Source organism: Haemaphysalis longicornis, unplaced genomic scaffold (assembly GCF_048455015.1).
Source record: "Haemaphysalis longicornis isolate Haplotype H1 unplaced genomic scaffold, Haemaphysalis longicornis Haplotype H1 scaffold_163, whole genome shotgun sequence".
In the NCBI taxonomy this organism is placed as follows: Eukaryota; Metazoa; Arthropoda; class Arachnida; order Ixodida; family Ixodidae; genus Haemaphysalis; species Haemaphysalis longicornis.
Window position 1 is genome coordinate 447,933 of NW_027526269.1, and position 16,507 is coordinate 464,439.

At 47.8% G+C, this 16,507-nt stretch overlaps 1 protein-coding gene across 2 annotated transcripts in view; it reads right to left on the bottom strand.

The window, feature by feature from the left end:
* Positions 1-472: 472 nt before the first annotated feature.
* The window catches only part of LOC144166281 (cAMP-dependent protein kinase catalytic subunit 1-like), a 71,882-nt gene continuing 55,847 nt past the window's right edge, over positions 473-16,507 (bottom strand). For both annotated transcript variants that reach the window (XM_077695819.1, XM_077695820.1), the window contains 2 exons: positions 12,239-12,403; positions 473-4,585 (listed from right to left, as the gene is read on the bottom strand). In XM_077695819.1, coding sequence (XP_077551945.1) covers positions 4,460-4,585; positions 12,239-12,403 — 291 coding nt within the window. In that variant the 3' untranslated portion in view covers positions 473-4,459. The remainder of the gene's footprint in view (positions 4,586-12,238; positions 12,404-16,507) is intronic.

The following is a 16,507-nucleotide window of genomic DNA, read 5'->3' on the forward strand; positions in this document are numbered from 1 at the left end:
TGTCTTCATGGCTCCTTTAAACCCAGCTTTGTGGCGGCACTAGCTGTTGGCACTCGACATGGTGATGATGATAGCTGCTGCACTCGGTGAATACAGAGAAACGGCGGCTTCTGTTTCATGCCAGAGTTGCGGCGACGCTGTTACTTTCAGCAGTTTGTAATACTGAGGTTCCTCAGTTATAGTAATGGGGAAAATAATGTGCGTTATTCTGCAATATGAAATATTTTTACATTGAAAATATAGGCAATCTGGCGGGGATTCTTGAAATACTCGTAAATTTGAGAAATTCGTTAATGTGGGGTACGACGTAGTAACGAGATTTGATTGTACTATACTTCTCGAAACGTTTGCCCGAAAAGAGGACCAAGAGTGGTTTACCCGTTGAAAATAAAACAGCATTGAATACACTGAGTGAGTGTTTCATTCACTGATGCGTTCACCCCATGGTGAAAGAAGAACAAGCACAGGCGTGTGTATTTAGTATAACAACTTTTAATACAAGAACAGCTCCAACCACAAGTTAACAAATATACAAGGCTAAAAATTTGCAAGCAACGAATGACGGCATGGGTTTTGCGGAACTAGGATCGGGGAGAGCAGAGGCGATGATATACGAGGACACGGGGGGGTCGCCATCCGGACCGGGGGCGAGGGGGAAAAAAAGCCAAGGTTCTCTGTAATCTTTGAACTGCTCTCTCTGTATGTTCATGTGTATGTGTGTTTGTATACATCTCAATTTGTGAGCTGGACTAGATAAAAAGACATTTCGAGGCAAACATCGAAAAACAAAACAAACTCTTGCTAAGTTCTCGCAAGTGTGGGGCACCGTGTCACACAGAACCAGAAAGAGTGTGGGGGGGGGGGGGGGGGGGGGGTGTGGAGGAGTTGAACAATGATGAGACAAGATGATCTAGGATGAGGCAACAACACCACAGAACAAACAAACAAAAACCAAGACTCGGCAACTAAAGCACGGCCTTTGGCAATGCTTCGAACCACCTGTCGGACCAGGGTAAGCGAAACACAGTCGTGCACTCACAATTTATAACGACACGCGACGAGGAACTAAAAAATGGGGTATTAGCATTCTACTCGGGAAAAGGGAAAAAAAAAAAAAAAAAAAAAAAACTTTCGGCCTTTGCAATCAATGCCGGTCTTCCTCGCACCATATCATGCTTTTTTTGAATGGCACGAAAGCCAGGTTACCTAAGTGTATGACAACTTCCACCCGCACGAATACTGCAGTTTGTTTTGGAGACACCGGTAAACATCCGTCAAAGTTAACAAGAAATAACAAAACGACGAAGGGGCACTGGCAACAGAAACAGGAACAGCACTACAAATTACACATTTGGGGCAGGGGGAAGAAAAGGTGGACATCTGAGGCGGGAACACTTTTGACACAATTCCAGCGGGAAATTGTACAGCCAATGAACGTGTCCCTTCCAAACAAAAAAGAAAAAAAAAAACATGAGCGAGAGAACGGTACGTAGGGAAAAAAACGTCGCAAATTTCGGTGCCAGCTCTCTTCGAACAGCGAGGAACAAAGCATCTCATCCAACGTTTAAAGACGCCTTACACACACGTGCACACAGATAAAAACTCAACAAGGGGAAAGCGTCAAACCTCGCGGTTTGCGTCAAAAGAGAAAAGCATCAGTGAGAGATAATCAACCTTGCTGTGTGAAGCTAGCACTGGGAAAAACTGAAAAGCAGGTCAGGCCGTCCAGTTGGATCACGCAGGTAGGGGGAAATCAACGGCACAGGTGGAAGAGGATTCATTTTGCACGTACAGTCTCTCTTCCAGTTTTGGATGTGAGTATGCAAAGAGCCATGTGAAACAGCCACAAGACACGCTTTATGATGACCTACAAGGGGCTTCTGCTGAAACGCAAGACGGGGGAAAGAGGGGTCCAAAAAAAAAAACACGGCCTTAAAACAAGGAGACGGTCGACCACTTCTTTCCTATGCAGCAACACGTTCGGCGCAATCGGTACACAAACACACACCTAACAGTGGCCTCGTTTCTCAAACCGGCTTCAGGCAGAAAAGAAAAAAAAAAGAAAAAGACCTCCTGGGCAAGCGTAGAAGATTGCACGGGTGTTTGGGGGGCTTCGAAGAAGAGAACAACAGCAACCCTCCTCAAGACCAAAATGCTAGTTAGTCCTACTTGCACAAAACAACCCAACGCGGGAAATCATCGAAACAGTGAAATGTCTGGCTTGAGAAACGTGTTTGGAGAGAAGGGGAGGAGCTTGTGTAGTTAGTATTGCATATACCAAACAGATACATCCCTCTATTTACAAGTGTGGCCACCAAAGGAGGAGGGGGGGGGGGGGGGGGGCTTGAAAAGTTGAAAGAACGAGAAAAACAGGAACGCAGAAATGCAAGCTAGTCATCCATGAGGCTCGTAGGAATGCCTCGCCATGCATCTGCACAGGGGTGCCAACGAACGAAGCAAGAAACGTGGAAGAACTGGCAGCAAGGTGCCGAAGGCTTCGCACCACCAGCAATGCAGCGTGCAACAGCTATTGGCCGAGTGCAAAACGGGAAAACAACTGAACAACAACCACAAAAAAGAGAAAACTAAAAACACCGGGACAACAGGGCCAACAGTACGGCCACACATTGATCCTGACACTCGCTCTTTCCGTGGACACAGAGCAGCGATGAGACGGTCACACCAGTGTGTACACGTGCCACAGCTCCAGTGAGCCACCCAGCGCATTCAATACTGCCATCAGCAGCCCATTCCAACGGTGGGATTCTCCAGATGTCAGAAAGGACTGGCCATGGAGACGCGCCGTAAGCATTCCGGGGCCACTGCCAAAGGCGTGTTGCATCAAACGAAGGAAGGAAAGCAAGCCAGGGAGCGTTCCGAAAGTGCGAGTGCTCTTGTACTGCGTGCGGGGGCCTGCAGCTTGGCAGTGCACCAAGAACAGGTGTGGTGGTCACTGGTAGGTTCTTCGCACCGAAAGATAGAGGGCAGACTCTGATGCGACACCCACGAACGAAAGAAGAAAAAGAAAGACCAGTGTCTGTGAGAAACGTGCAACCACAAGGAAACAGCCCTGCCCTCGGAAAACGAGACCCCAGGTGCTGGTGGTCTATACGGGCACCCTCTGAAACCCCCCTTCCCCTGAAGCTGATGAAAAGGGGACTGCGGTACAACCCACTCCTCTGCTCGCACAACAGTACTAGTCGGGGACGACGCGACGTTGCTCCAAAGCCCGTGTGCCTCTATAAAAAGATTGCTCAAGGACGCAGTTACAGTTGAAGCACAGTAGTACAGAGTAATGGCACTGCAAAGCTGGGCTTGTGCACGGGGGAGTAAAAGGGACGAAAAAAAAAAATATATCTGATGCCATTTGGACAAACTAAATTACACACACACACACGCGTTTCAAAACCTTTTTTTTTGCTTGCTGTCATATTTTCTGCACTTCCTCTTGCCTTTCAGAAGCTCTGTGGCTGCCTATAAAGAGTATAGCCGCGTGCCGGGACCCAGAGATAAAAGGTTGTGGGCAAAGCTCCAACGCCTGTCCCTCGTCACCCCTCCCCACAAAATACACATTTCCCATTGCCCCCGTCACTATGGTTTAATGCCTAGGAGAGAGAGAAGAAAAGAAGGGAAAAGAAATGTCGCAGGCCTTCGTGTACAAGCAGAGACAGTGCCAAAAGAGGCCGGACAGTATAGAGAGCTTGGTGCAGGAAAACACCGGTAGTTGTCCCTCTTCTCTCCACAAAACACTGGCGGTGCCCTCTGAGAAACTTTGGCGGAAAAAAAAAAAAAAAAATCCTCGCTCCACGACTGCAACATTTCCTGCCAACTCTTGCAAAGAGTCTTCCGCAAGGCTGACACGACTGCGAGCGTAGTTGGGCAGGCTTGTGCGGCATTTGCCGACCGTTTTGCGGGACTGATTAGAAAGAGCTTCTGGGGTGGGGTGTGCGGGATAGACCGCCACAAACAGTACTTTTCCCCGTCCACACCCTTCTCCGTTAGGGAAAACCTCGAGAGACTTTGTTCCGCAGAGAAAATACGACTGCCCAAGGTGATCGCCCGACCGTCACTGGGTCTCCCCCGGGAGGGGAAAAAAAGAAGAAAAGGAGGGGGGGAGAGAAATGAAGAGAGAAAACTTGAAGCTGGTCGACAGTGTCGACAAAACCGTTGCGTGCCCCGCCTGCGCGAGGGGCAGAGAAGGAGAAGACTGGTTGAGAGGGTGCGGCGGCGCGTGGCTGCGAGGCGTCGCAGCCCCTGCGAGCAGACATCGACATCGTCGGTCCAGGGAAAAATACAGCCCGTTGCCAGGTGTGCAGGTTTATGATCTCTGCCGACAAACGCCAGCGCGAGGGAGTCCCCCATGGTGTGTGTTCCCCTCTCCTGCCAGGGATGTGAAAAAGGGGGAGGGCGCTTCTCTCCCCAGTGGCCCACCGGTCCTCTCCTCCTCCTCGTCGTCCACTTAGAACTCGGCAAACTCCCTGGCACACTTTTCCGTCGACGATATGCGCAGGGCCTCCTCTTCATACTCGTCGAAATTGCTCGTGTCGCCGGGGCCCTTGCACTTGGGCACGAACGGGGCCTCCACCTGGGCAGAGAGAAGAAGACGCGGTCTCAGCTCCCTCCCACACCGTCAACCCTGCCATGAGCATGTCTTGTTGAGCCCGTTCTACATGGTGCGACTTTCCCTGTGAATTCGCAGATGTGGCGCCGCTCATGCGGCAAAACAACCTTTTTTCGTTGCTGCGGCAAAGTGCCAAATGTTCGGATCGATCAAGCATCCCCTTGAACGCCGCTCGTGCGGCATGGAGGCGGCAGAAGGGCCGGAACTTGCGGCCAATAGGAACACAGCTAGGTGAACGTCACGGCCACATCACGGCATCACCATTTGCACGCTTAGCAACCACGCGGCAATGCTTGCATACGCGCGGCGTAAGCGCGGGCGCACCAACACGAACGTACTCGTGTTCACAACACGATGTCGCGCGCCGTTTTCAACAAATGCTTAATTGATGTCCGCGCATGTCGCAGACATCACAGCAGTTTGGAAGAAGTACATAAGAACCGAAGAAGTCCCGTCAGAGGTACACCAAAATGTGCTAGGCATGCACAACAAGCGAACCCAGGGTTGCTTGCCGTGTTTGTCTTCTCTGCTATGTGTGCGTATGTTGAAAAAAAATTGGCGATTGTTAAATGAAACCGCTAATAAACTCATACTGCAAAACAATCTGAAACAACTTCCCCGGAAAATACAATAAAACAAATTTTTTAACATCACGACAAGCTTTGCTCGTGGCAGACCTAATTCAGTCTGCAAACAATGTGTTTCTGAAGTGCGAAAATCGCGACGTTCGCACGCCCCATGTAGACGACATTTCCAGGCATTGCGAACTTCGCAAGTGCGAATGTTCATTCCACCGAATTCGCAGGCGAAAAACGCACCATGTAGAACGGGCTTTAGCAGCGCCTGGCAGTGCCCAGCTATCTTGTTCTTTTCAAGCTGAACGCGTGTTCGCTTTTTTTGTCATGCCGCCCAATTCTGTTTGGTTTTGCCCTGTCGCCACTAGCCTGGACTGTTTTTTGATTGACAATGTTCTCGTTCTAATTCGATGGTTCTGGCAAAAGTAGTGCTGAGAGATAAACGCTCGCAAAACAAACACTGCACCATTCATTTCACCGACGCTTGACTGCAGTGCATGTCACTACAGTAAAACCTCGTTACACGAGACCGGGAAACCGTCTCTTGTAATCAGGGTCTCTTGTATGCAATGTTGCTAGCATGGTGAAAATAGAATGATCAACCAAAATGTTTGCATCCAAACGTCTCTTACAACCAAGCGTCTCCCGTAAAAAGGTTTTACTGTACGTTGACTGCTGCTTTGCCATTTGTATTTTGCTTTGCCATATGTACGTTGACCGCTTTGCCACTTGTATTTTCGCCTTGTTTACAGCAGAGTGCAAGTCCATGCCAATAAACGCAATTGCAATCAAAACCTTGTTACGTTTCTCACTGCGGGAACGTGTAATGAGCTACCTTGTTGCTACAGAATGGGTGCTAAATTTTTACATCTAGTTCCAGGTGAAATGTATGCCAGAATGGGAAATCAGCAGCCCTTCTTGGGTGCATTCCAATTTACCCTTTACACGGTGTCGTTGCCGTCTTCACAGACACTCCGCCGTGTTAAGCCTCGCTCCTATTCGAACAAAGCAGCCAACGAAAACTGCTTCAAGGAGACAGCACCGATGTCAGCAACAATGCAGGCTACCTTCCTGTCTAAACTAATAAGCGACACCAGCGCCACCTTTTCGGTTAATAACGTTGTTACAAAGTAACTTGTTCTTTTATTGAAATATTTAGTACCATTTACCTGTGGCAAAGATGTTTTTTTTTTAAATTTCCAAATCACGCGTAGTTTGCAACAATAACGACAATACTATTAACGAAACCTGTGGATTGCGCGTCTCAACAAGTCTGCTACGAGGTGGTCGTCTGTGACCGCTGCGCCGTTCCAATTCTGCTTCCTTCAGACGAGACTGCTTCGTCTAAACAAGACCACCAAGCTGTCCGCCAATTTAAGCACAGCCTTTGTCTCCAAATGCAATCCCGACAGTGGGGCTCTTCGATTTACAGTCTTGGACTCACCGCGGATCCCCGGAAGCCATGGGGATACATGGGAAAATTGAATGCTGGACTGCTTCTCGGGGAGTCTGCGGCAAGTCCGACAGCCCCAGTGCTACGCATGGGAGACAGCTTTGCGCACACGGCTACTTACTCAAGTGACGCGTCCCGTATCCGCATCCCTCTCAAAGGGGGCGACTGGTATTCTTTAGCACAGCGTGCAGGTGAAAGAGCTCTACTTCAGCAGGACGGAAAGTTGCGCGAATTGGTACGTCGACATGATGTAAAGACAGCGCGGTAGGACAAAATGCACGAGAAAAGAAACCATACAGGACGAGCGCTGACTAGTCAGCGCTCGTCCTGTTTGGTTTTTTTTCTCGTGCATTTTGTCCTACCGCGCTGTCTTTACATCAAGCTCTACTTCAAATAGCGTGCATTGAAAAAATTTCTGAGAACATGCTGAAATAGAGTGACTGCTTTAGAGTGATTCGTTTGTCTGGACGAGAGACCAGAACTCACGGCCACGCAATTATACAAGTGATATGTTCCACTATGACATACGATTACAATGTTTGATCAGTAAAAAAGTCCCCCTTCAGGTTTCAGCAAGGAGTCGACAAACGAAATGCCAATTTTTGGCAGCACACCAAGTTGTGTCCCAACGACCTTGCTGTGTCCTATCACGGTGGAGGAAACGGTTAATTTCAAACATTCCCCTCTTGGGTGCAACTTTTTAATTAAGACCGCTACGCTTTCTGTTAAACACAATTACTGTCAAACACTGCCCAAGTTTTCGAACTGGCTTCACGGCTCCTTGAAACAGCGAGCTACCCCGCTGCACTAGCTGCAGCAAAACCACGGCTGAATCACGCTACAACAAGTGCTGCTTCAATAAAATTTCCCCTATTACTAATTATTTCCCATTTCCTGTCAACCGTCCGTAAGAGTTGCTATAGATCGAAGTAACAAAAAATGTTAATGAAAAGAAAACTAAACCAAAACTCCTTTCATTCTGGAACGAAAACCTCGATAATCACAAAACCTCACACCGAGTTCCCCATATCGCTGCTCCATTTAATTTTTTTACCCAAAACAGCTTCTGACACCACTGTCCCCATAACTACATCACTGTACAGGGCTACTGCATGATGGAGGATATTTATTAATAAATAACCAGAATTATTTATTATATATTTATTATATCTACTAGAAGTACTCTCATAAAAAAAATTGTGTTTATTATTCCTTTCTTTCTTTCTTTTTTTCTTTTTTCTTTTATTGCTCGATTCTCCGGGACATCATCTCTGGTCTCCAGCGAATCACACCACGGCTGTCTCGGCCTGTCCGGTCGACGGTAGTCTGGTATGCACAATGCCGGCAGTAAAAATAAACAGCGGAGGTTACCTGAACAGTTCCGAGATCACAAAAAGTGCACACCAAACCGGTGCATCTTTGGCACGAGACGATGCTCAGGACATGTTAAGGAGGCCATCGAAACAAAGCGTTGTTTAATTTGAAAGAACTAGCCTCAAGAAAGATATTTTTAACCAAGAAAACGCAACAAATGTTGAGAAAGACGGAAGTTTTTACACATTACGGGCAGGAGTGAGGTAATATGGGCCAACAACCAGCACGTTCACTGCAGGTTAGCACTTATCCAATGCAGTCTGACTGTGGGACCTCCTCCCGCGTGCAACACTGCACGTTTTGTTTCTTGCAGTTGTTTTTTGTGAATAATAAAACGACTGAACCGATGGAGGCCTCCCATAGAGACATTGCCCGAAAATGGCTTCATATGTTTTCCATTTGTTTGCTCTAATTTATTTCCATCTGATTATTTGTTTGGACTCTGCAATAAAATGTGTGCATTACCATGTGTATTGCAATTTTGTGCATATTACCCCGTGTTGATATGCATGCATCCGCTGTATTAATGCACATAGCGATTTATGTCCTCTTGCGTTTCGGCACAACATCGTCTTTAACCTTTTATTTTACTCTAATGCTCTTGCAAATAGTTTTGTATTTACGCCCTCTTTACTCAATGCTCCTAGGAGCCTGTAAGGAATTGTGAATAAATAAATAAAAACCATCATTCCGACAAAGCATTCTTTCTAACGACCCAAACTTGTACATTGTCTTTATGGCCCCCTTAACTTTGCATAAGAGGAATTAAGTTTGCTCAATTAAGGAGTGGGTTGTTGCATTACCAGGGAACGCGCGCTGTTGTGTTTTCCCTGTATCAGCAAAAAACATTTAGCTTATTTTACGCAATGCACTTTGGTGCAATTCACAGCAACTCTACCTGCGTCGCAGAGACTTTGTGGAACAAACCTAGTGCAAGTTGCCATAAGTGGCCTGCAAGATGCACGATTCCACTTGCGCATCAAGTGTGAATGCATGGCAAAAGACTGGCCAAAAATCTTTACTACGCGACTCGCACACTGGAAGCGTGCACGAACCACAGATTACGGTTAAAAATTCTGGCCCACGGAAAGTTTCTAGGGGATAAGATTAAACTATGCTAAAAACATTTCTGCTCTCTTTGTCTCACCCAACTCTAGAAACAAGCCCGACGTAAAAAGCAGCAGCAAATTTTGAAGGTCATGTGATAAGGCTTGAAATTATGTCGTGAAATTATTTCCTCCCGCCCCCTTTTGTGCATGCCTCTGAATATGGCCACACAAACAGCGGACATTATTTTGTACGAAAGAGTAGTGTCTCTCTAATACCAAGCCAGGGCAGGCTAAAAGTTGTAAAAATCCATATGAGTGCGTACACAGCGGTACATAAACTATGCACAAGGACCATCCCATATTTCCCAATGACCACCCATAGTCTGGCTGGAGCCTCCACAAAATCCATTTGTTGACATCCAGACCACACGACGATGCCTCCCACCACATCAGGGAAGCTAGACAGATGCGGCATCGAGTACACAGCCCACCTAGCATCAGAGGAAGCAAGAAACCTTCAACGTGCACTTGGAACCTGTTCTACAGAGTGTCAAGCTCATTGGAAGGTTTGCAGGTGGCAACATCAGGCAGGCTGCTCTTAATGCAACATGCTTCGCGACATCCTCATGCAGGGGTGAGACAGCTGAAACAGATTTTGGAGCAGTTTTCGGAGCAGAACCAGCTCGGTTTGAAGCAGTTAACGAAATTTATTACGTCATCTTAGGAGCTTAAAAAATTATATTTTTGGCCACTTCGGAGGACAAGTGCATTCTTTATTCGGTTTTGAACATACATAACACTGAAAAAGCCGTAGGAGAAAGTTTTTTTTTTCTATCAAAGTATCACAATGTTTGAAAAGGCCTACCTTATTCAAACTTTTTAAATTCTGAGGCTTTATGCGTAGACAGCGTAGAGTGCCTTTCAACATATCCAACTGAAAAACTAGGCAACTATAAAGCATTCTTATCATTTGAGTGGTGAAATTATTTTGGTAAACTCAGACTGTTGTACGCACATTTAGAAGTGTAGAGACAGGACAAAAGTTGCGCAGGGCCAATTGACGGTCACTGAACGACAGCAGCCCTCCCATTTCACCCCAATCGTAATTTGAGTAACGCTGCTACGTTTAGCCATTTCGCTTTCGGCACTACATTTCGCTTCAGATAAGTAAATTATTATTACAACCTTACCACCGTACAATAATAACCAGTCCCGCTATCAAACGCTGCTTGAACATTTCGCGGCGATGTAGTCTGTGCGCGAAATGGGCGCAGTGGTGTACTTGTTTCTTATGTCGTAGGGCAATCTCTCGCAAAAGAAAAAAAAAATCCTGTCGTGCCGATTATTCCAATCCTACCCCGCTCGCAAGCTCGCTGTCAAATGCAGCAATAACTGAACTTATATAACATTGCAACGAGTCCCAAATTTTATTTCACACACGCACCATGCCTCACAGTCAAGGACGAACCACGGCGAAGTCACGGGCACCACGTTATTTTTAATGAATTCCATTTTTCCAGCCACGAAAACTTCCAGCAACAGATCAAACAACTAAATGAAAACCCAGCCGCCCGCATAACCTAAACCACAGCCGAGATTGGCGAAGTGCACAGAACGCCTAAACTACGAGTAGCCGCTTCAGCCGGCGGTTATGTTTTCCAATGTAACCAAACCAAGATGGCGGCGCCCAGTGGCACTGTTCCGGAGACACGGCATTCCAAAAATGGCCGTTTTTTTCATCAACTTGCACATATAGCTTGTCACCACGGCTGACAGAGGTATTTTTCTGCAGCAGTTTGCAATGGTTTTCAATGAAAAAACTTCAGAAACACGCAGAATGTCACATGTGCAACCCGACAATGTGACTTTCAAAAAATCACTCGGATATTTTTACTGACTTGTGCTTTTTTTGAATGAGGAATTGATCAACAATCAAACCGCTAAAAAAACAGCGTCACCTTGGGGGTGCTGGAAAATCATGGGGCTCTTCGATTTACAGTCTCGGACTCACCGCGGATACTCTGCGGGTAGTCAGAGGATTCCCCGAAGCCATAAGGATACGTGGGAAAATCGAACACCGGACTGCTTCTCGGGGAGTCCGCAGTGAGTCCAAGGCTGTAAATCGAAGCGCCCCCATCTTGTCAAGCCGGCATTTTTACTTACTGAATTTGACAAGAGCCCCCAAATGCTTGGTTTACATTCTGTTCCGGAGCAGTTTGGCGCACTTATCTGAATTCTCAGGCATTCGGAGCAGCTAAACAGTTTCGTATCAAAAATGTGCAATATGCACAGCTGTCTCACCCCTGCTCATGCAAAAAGCAAGAAACACATCCTCAAGAGCAGAACATATATGCAGCAGGTTTTACAGAATGCAGTGTTTGCCCGTTACAATGGACCCCCTTAATCCTTTCCGCCGTATCCGAAGCATGCAGTACCTGAAAGGGGACGGGGCACTGGTTTGGCTACGCCAACGACCCGTTCTATGCCAACAATGTTGCCAGGCAGCGGCTTCCTTGCCAAAATAAACAAAGGAAATGCATGTCGGGTGCCAGCACTGTGAAAGTGCGCTATTAGTATTCTTCAGTCAAAACAATGCTTGCCCAAAATTTAATCTGCTATAGGTGGGTCCCTCTCAGTGGAGTGGATTCCACTTAAAATGCATGGGGACCAAACAAACCAACAGTCTGCTGCAACCAGAGCCGGTTGTTGCCGAATCCAGACAGCCGAGGGAGCCTGGGTCGCGTATTTCCAAACGCTTCACTGCGCAGAGCACACGTGACATGTCTGTTCGCGTTATGGAGAACGGTAATTCAACGTGGGCAATGGCTGCGTGCCAAACCTAAGGTGACGTAAAACATACCAAATCACCATTATTAACAAAAACGACACATAGATTTGAGTTTAGAAAAAAAAATAGTGAAGAAATAGGCAATAAAAAAAGAAAACTGAGATAAACCTGCTGGGGCTCGAACCCAAGCCGTCAGGGCCAGCACGTAGTGCTCTATGTCGAGGCTACGAAGCCAGAACGGTGGGTTCGTTTTAACAGGCGCTCAAAAGAATAGCGCGTGCAGTGACATCACACATGTCACGTGGGTGCTCTGTGCAGCGAAGCCTTTGGAAACACGCACCCGGGTCGGATGGGCGGGAGGACAAGCGGGGGACGCACCTCCTTCTTGTAGATGGCGATCCAGTCGGTGGTGGCGAACCACCGGTGGTTCTTGATGTCGTTGACGCCATTCTTGAGGTTGCCAAAGCGCTTGGTCAGGTCCACCTGCAGCAGGTTCCGCAGCAGGTCCTTCAGGTCCGACGTGAAATGCGACGGGAAGCGCACCTGCATGGACCACAGCACCGCTGTAACCCCTCGGGCTGGCCTTTGTCATGTGCAATTCTGGGCCATGAATAAACAAACCAGCGGAACAATGCTACACAGAGACAAAAAACAGGCACAGCTACTGGTCCTGTGCACGGAACTGTTGGGTGAAACGCAAACTGCCGGAGTCCCACACTGTCTGTCGTGTTTCAACCCAATTCTCGGCGGTGGCGTCAACAGATCTGTCATTAATTGCACTCACATTACGTGGTGCCGCTTTACTTGTCCTCGAGCGTTTCTCACGAAACCGCAGCTGCAAGCAAAAGCGGCGCGGCGTGCAAGAAGCCGAAGCTGCAGTTGCCTGTGACCACGAATGTCGCCACAAGTGCTGTCCTATGCGTGGTTGAGTAAAAAAACCAAAGAATGGTTTCCCTGGAAGAAATGTTTCACGCATGCAGCGATTTAGATACAATGGCAGCGTAGCAGCTAGTACTAGCATGCAAGACCGTCTCTCGAGCCGTGCCATGCTAGCACTCCCCAGTCGGCACGAGCGCTGGTGAATCGCAAGTGATCTTTGAACAGATCCCTTCAGTTGTGCTAACGCGCGGCGAAATTTCCGGCACCAATATTTCTGTTGTTGTCCTTGAACAGGTGACAGACCTTCAGTGGCAATCGGCTTTCACTTGCACACGCACGCGACTTTGTCCGCCACGACGCTGCCACACAGTTGCCCACACGCGTAGGCTCCGAGTGTTTACAGTTCTACCTAGTTGTAGGACAATGCCTGGCGACAGTCGTGAGGTGCTGCATGTAACAGTACCATATAAACCAGTACATAGGTCGAGTTTTTTTTTCAAGAAGATCCGCTCAAAAGTCACCCCTTGTCTTAATAGCGGCCATTGGGAGAATGTAAACTGTTGTCTGGCAACAATGTGCAAGCGTAGTCCGCCGCCATTGCCCTTTGTGTCGGACTGCTCTCTCTCACTATCAAGCCTTTATTTGCTTTTCTCTTTTCTCTTGTTTTTCATCTTTTTTACTCGTCTTGTGTGTGTGCGTGCGTGCATTTCTGTAAGTGTCTGCTCCGAGATGAGCGGCGGAAGTCGACGCCAGTTCACCGCTGCGTTTAAGCTGAAGGTGATTGAGTCGCCGAGCAGAATGGGAATATGGCAGCACAATGCCAGTTTCGAGTTTCGGAGAAAAGTGTGCAGTACTGGCGGAGGCAGAAAGCTAAGCTGTGTGCGTGCAACCCCCGAAACATCGTTCCGTGGACATCAAGCGGTGCACCCCATGTTGAAGAAGAACTTCGCTCACGATCGCTGCCGGTTACAGCGGACGCCATCCACGGACCGGCTCCGCGAACTGTACAATGAGTGGATAGCTGGCGACAATGAAAAGACGTCTATGGGCCGGCTGGCAAGACCATCCCTCGCAACCGTGTCAAGCTGGGTAACTTCCTCTTGGTAGTCGCTGCCCGACAACATACTTGCACGAGCGTTTAGTAAGTGCTCCATCAGCAACGCGCTCGACGGCACTGAAGATGACGGTGAGAAGCAGTCATCCTCAGACGACTCTGACAGCTTGGACGGGTGACTTCGGCAGGCATAGTGGGTGGCAGTGACGGACGGGCGTCGAGAATAAATATAGACATTGTGTGAGCACTTCTGTGCCGAATTATTTTTTTGCCAACTTTTCCCACCTCAAGGTAGGGGGTCGACCTATATTGCGGTTTATACGGTACATGGCATCGAGGCATTACTTTGCATTTGGCGGGGCACAGTTTGGAACAGCCATGTGCTGTTCTTTCTCGGGTGCCAGCAGGGACAAGTACTGCCATCTAGTCGAGCCTGATGCAAGCAGTGCCTTAGCAACACGCAGTGCCTTGGGCAAGCGCACAGCGGCGCGCACATGCATGCATGCCATGTCAGTGAATACAAGCTATCGCCGCCAGGGAGCATACCTCGTGCTGTCTCGGCATACCGCCCTCCCTGCCGCCCCACTTTCCCGTCTACCTTTGGTGTCCTCTTCATTCGCTCAGTTACCATGAGGCCGATCACCCACAGGAGCGGGCGCTTTTAGAGCTGCTCTCTAAAAAAAACTCAGCTGTTCTATTTTAAAAAGAGGCATTCATAACGGGAGTAAATATGGTATTTGCCCCCCCATGCCCACGGTGCTCTTCGCAAACTAGGAGTGGGCATGTAAAGCATCAGGTGCAAGCTGAAACAATGCACTGTTGAAACACCAAGCCCTGGACATCATGCGGGCCTAAATCTAGGGCTGAAGCTTCCTGCTTACGGTAATTTACACCACCGCAGGTCTAGATGCACTCGCTCGCCACCTCCACGGCTTCCACAAGGGGGCAGTTTATTCATTTATTTATTTATTTATTTATTTTATTTATTGATACTGTCTGGCCATTGTTGGGCTATTACAGGAGTGGAAGGGTACAATACACTTTGGTTACAGGAAGAAAAAGAAAGTAAATTTCCGGAAATGCAAACACAAAATACTGTTTTGAAATGCAACATGGAGGCAACAATAACATGCGATAGAAACACAGGTATGACATTGTTCCCTTTTGGCCAGGTCATTTAGCGTGAACGTATTTCAAGAAATTCATTTATAGATGACGTCCTTACTGTGGCGTCTGTTAACATATTCCATTGCTTTATTGCTCTTGGAAAGAAACTGTACTTAAAAACAGTCACTAAGAGCAGTCAAGGGCGGGATAGGTGGTTTCTGCCTATTGCCGCAACTTTCGGGGGGCGCTCTGAGCCAACCCTTCACCGGCGGCTTCCCAGCAGGACGCTGCGGTGTCGCGGTGGCTCATGCACGAAGTGAACACTCTCTCCCAAATGTCCGCAACATTCGCAGGCTCGAACCACGCTTATTTACTTATGTGCACTCATGTGGCAGAGTCAGAAGCTAAAGCAACACACTCTCTCACGATTTCTTTGGTGTAAGATGGAAACCTTTGAGTTTTCTATTCGATAAAGCAGGAAGGCAGCCTCTTTCTCGCCTTTCTCAGCATCTGCGCAAATCTTTTTCAGTGATGAATGGTGCTTGTTACTACGAAAAAGGCCGACCCCTTTTCTCACGGCTTCTAGGGCCTGTTTGGCTTTTCGGCAAGTGGAGCGATGGAACACCACCTGTGACAGACGCCTCGCAATCACTGAAATGTGTTGACTGGCGTGCTGTGCACCGTTAGTTGTTTGGGTGCATTTACTGAATTCCTGCTCGGCCTCCTGCCAACGAGTTCAAGATAACACACTCATGATCTCCCGGCTCTGCTTTGAGTTTATCTGGCTTGACTGGAGGAGCAGAACCCTGAGCTTCTGTGTCTTTACGTCATTTCTTTGCAGGGGGCGCATTGTACGACGGGTATCCCTCAACTATGGTGGGCACTGCCCCGGGAGCAAGCTTTTCAATTTAGCATCTACTTTTGAGCCCATCTACTAAGCCAGCATTTACCCACACCCCAGTCATACGACGCTTTTGCGTGGTCCCTTGAAAGTCATTTTATCAGGGTTCCACTGTATTTGGTATACGTTGTCGCGAAGGGGTACTCTAGCGATTGCGCGATTGAAATGGCGACCTTCGGAAACCTATTCAGGGCCCCTTTAACACAATTCAGAAAGCGCTCATGACTCGGCCTTGCAATTTTAATAAGCCATCTAAGACCTACTTGCACAGTTGCAGCGTCAAGCATTTGGTAGAAAGGGAGTAGAGGAAGCTAAACATTAATGTGTAATGTTCATATGTAACTTTAATCCACTGTATACTACTCCTGGAAGCGCATGGCGACACCTCACAATTTTATACTTTGTAAACACTGTCTTCAATACAGAGCCCGAGTAACTTGCGAGAGAAATTTCACTGATGCAAACACGCGGCATGCAAGGACAGTCCCATGCCCTCAGCACAACCTCTCATAGGGCAAAAAAGGTTAATAGAGTGTCGGAAAGCGAAGTTAGCAGAAGTAGTACACCATACGCTTCAGAGCACCAAAAACTGTCTGGAATACAGAAAGGGTGAAAAACAAAGTTATTACGCTGTCGAATTTGCTCTATCAAGCCTTTCAAATGTTTCCACTTTTTCACAAGAATTCTGTGGTCGTCCGAAAAAGCA